Source organism: Ipomoea nil, unplaced genomic scaffold (genome assembly GCF_001879475.1).
Source record: "Ipomoea nil cultivar Tokyo-kokei standard unplaced genomic scaffold, Asagao_1.1 scaffold2957, whole genome shotgun sequence".
Classification (NCBI taxonomy): Eukaryota; Viridiplantae; Streptophyta; class Magnoliopsida; order Solanales; family Convolvulaceae; genus Ipomoea; species Ipomoea nil.
In genome coordinates, this window is record NW_017619385.1 from 635,455 (window position 1) to 638,310 (window position 2,856).

The 2,856-nt window shown below is 30.0% G+C and overlaps 1 protein-coding gene across 1 annotated transcript; it reads left to right on the top strand.

The window, feature by feature from the left end:
- Positions 1-252: 252 nt before the first annotated feature.
- Positions 253-666, top strand: LOC109162664. The gene has a single exon (XM_019311348.1). The coding sequence runs from the start codon at positions 253-255 to the stop codon at positions 664-666; it is 414 nt and encodes a 137-aa protein (XP_019166893.1).
- The last annotated feature ends 2,190 nt before the right edge of the window (positions 667-2,856 follow it).

Sequence of the window (2,856 nt, forward strand, 5' to 3'; positions counted from 1 at the left end):
GCTGACTCTTTGCCAAGGTTTGTAATGGTATGTTGGGGATTGTGGACAAGCAGGAATGATAGTGTCTGGAAGGGCTGTGTACATAATTCAGCCATGGTGGTGCAGCGTGCCCTAGACTTTCTGGAGGGGTGGCGTGGGGCGAATCAGGAACATCGTGTGAATGGCCCGGTGGACGCTGACCACTGGAAGAAGCCGTGGTTGGGCAGGTTTAAATTAAATACGGATGTTTCGGTTCGGCAGGAGGAAGGACGGATGGAGTTGGGTTGGGTGCTGCGGGATGATAGTGGGGGGTTCTTGGCGGCTAAGAATGTGCTTGTAACAGGAACTTATTTGGTGAAGGAAGCCGAGGCCTTGTGTGTAAGAGAAGCTCTCAGCTGGCTGAAGGCTACGGGACTAGGAGGAGTGGATGTGGAGATGGACTCACAACTGGTATGTAATGCTATTCATTCTGTGTCTTTTGGTTCGGCTTTTGGCAATTTGGTGGATGATGTAAAGGAATTGGCATCTGAAATTGAGGATGTTGAATTCTACTTTGTTAAGCGATCTGCGAATCGTGCCGCTCACTGTGTTTCTAGGGAGGCCTTTTCTGAGTCAGGTTGCGGGGAGTGGCTGGACTCCCCTCCATCTTTTCTTGTAAACATTCTTCATTCTGATATAATGAATTAAGTTTACTTTCTCAAATAAAATAAAAAAAAAAAGGGCTCAAAACAATTAAGTCATTAGCTAGATATTATATTAAATTAGAGTAAGGGATTTGTTAAAAGCTTTTGGGTTCAAAACACAATTTTATAACACTTATTTACCTAAATAATTATTAAACTCTAAAAACAAGTAATTATTAAATAATTATAAATAACTAATGCAAAAATATTATAAAAATGTACCTAAAATATGAGTGTAAAATATGTCTATCACCCAAGTTGTCCCACATTGGTTGGATAACCTCTTCTTTCCTCACTTATATACTCCAACACCTTTAATAGAGTTTGAAGTGTTATGAGGAGGGAAAGGAGGTAAATCGCGCGCCGCCGCCGCCTGGCCGGCTCGTCACGATGTGTGGTGGGGTCAACGTTTTGCAATCAAAACTAACTATTTTCTCACCCTATTTTTGTGGATCATCTTGTGACCTTGTCCGCACAACTCAATGAATGAGTGTGCAGAGTTGGTCCTTTGCTGGTTTATAGCACTACAATAGTGGATGGTGAGAGGTGGGCTGTTATAACACACACACACACACTATATAAACCTGCTGCGTTGGTTCTAATCTCAACTGCCAAAGCCGTGCGAATAACCATACTGCCATCAAACCTGCTGCATTTGAAAAAGATAAAACATGATTATATTGCCTGTGAGGAACAGGGAGCAAGCATGTTCATTCTGTAGTGCCTGTCGAGAGCATGCGACTCAATCCCTGGTCGTAAATGCTTTTAAGGTAGTGTTTAATACACGATACATAACCTTTATCCTTCTTTCGTTCCAAACCAGCCACACCCAAAACCCCATAGTATTGCTTTTCATAGCACACAAAATTAAAGTTAAAATTATGGTTCATACAGTCTCTAATCATGTACATATTTAGATAAACTTATAGAGAAAATTTACAAAATTAATTTGATTTATTCCTAATTTTATTTCATAATAATAATAATAATAATAATAATAATAATAATAATAATAATAATAATAATAATAATAATAATAATAATAATTTCATTAGTATGAATAATAATTAAGTGAATTATATTTATAAATCAAAAAAGATGTTAAACTTATATTTTGTATGAGTAAATTTAAACTCTTTTTTTTGAATGATAGTGATTCTATTACAATGTAGTATCTGTTCATAACTACTTTCTCAACCTATTGAAGCACAAAGAGCCAAGAGCCAATTAGAGTAAATTTAAACTCTAATTCAGATGCATTTCCTTATTTGATTGTATAATATATTGTATTGCCCATAATATTTATTAATATGTATATATAACAAATTCTATAATATAATTTTTGTAATTATAATTTATATTGCAGATTTCTAATTAAAATAATTACATATAGAAATTAACAAAATTAGCATTTTAATTTTGTATGATTAATAAAGTGCATAAATTTATTATGTATATATTTAAATTTTTTTTAAATATTTATGAACATACATTCAGTTAATTTTATAATTTCATTTTCATATTTTGAAATTATAATTAAGGGAATTGTATTTTAAAGAAATTAAAAGAATTTTATTTTTAAATGTGAATGTATTAATGTAGTCTCTAACTATATTATGTATTTAGACAGATTTCTAAATATTTATAAATTTTTAAATTAAGAGTATGAGTTCAGGTAGAGTTTAAAATAATTTTTTATTGAGTAACTATTGTAACAATTAATGTATATAATTATAGCAGTAATCACAATTCTATAAAAAAAAAGTGTAAACATTTTAATATTGTACAAAATACTATAAATATAATGTATGTCTGCATACATGTAACACCCCGAAAATTATTCTAATTCTCAAATTAATTCCTATAATTATTTTTCTGAGGGAATTATTCTTTAATTAAAGCCCAATCTTTTGCTTAAATATTCCTAGTATAAAATCATTCTAACCCCAATTTCCTAGTCTTATAAATAAATAAATAAATAAATAAATAAATATATATATATATATATATACATATATATATATATATATATATACATACATATATATACATATATATATATATATATGTATGTATGTATATATATACATACATATATATATATATATATATATATATATATATATATATATATATATATATGTATATATATGTATGTATATATATATATATATATATATATATATATATATAC

Bases quoted from the DNA above. Each gene is read 5' to 3' on its own strand.
- LOC109162664 (XM_019311348.1), top strand. From the start codon at position 253: ATGGAGTTGGGTTGGGTGCTGCGGGATGATAGTGGGGGGTTCTTGGCG.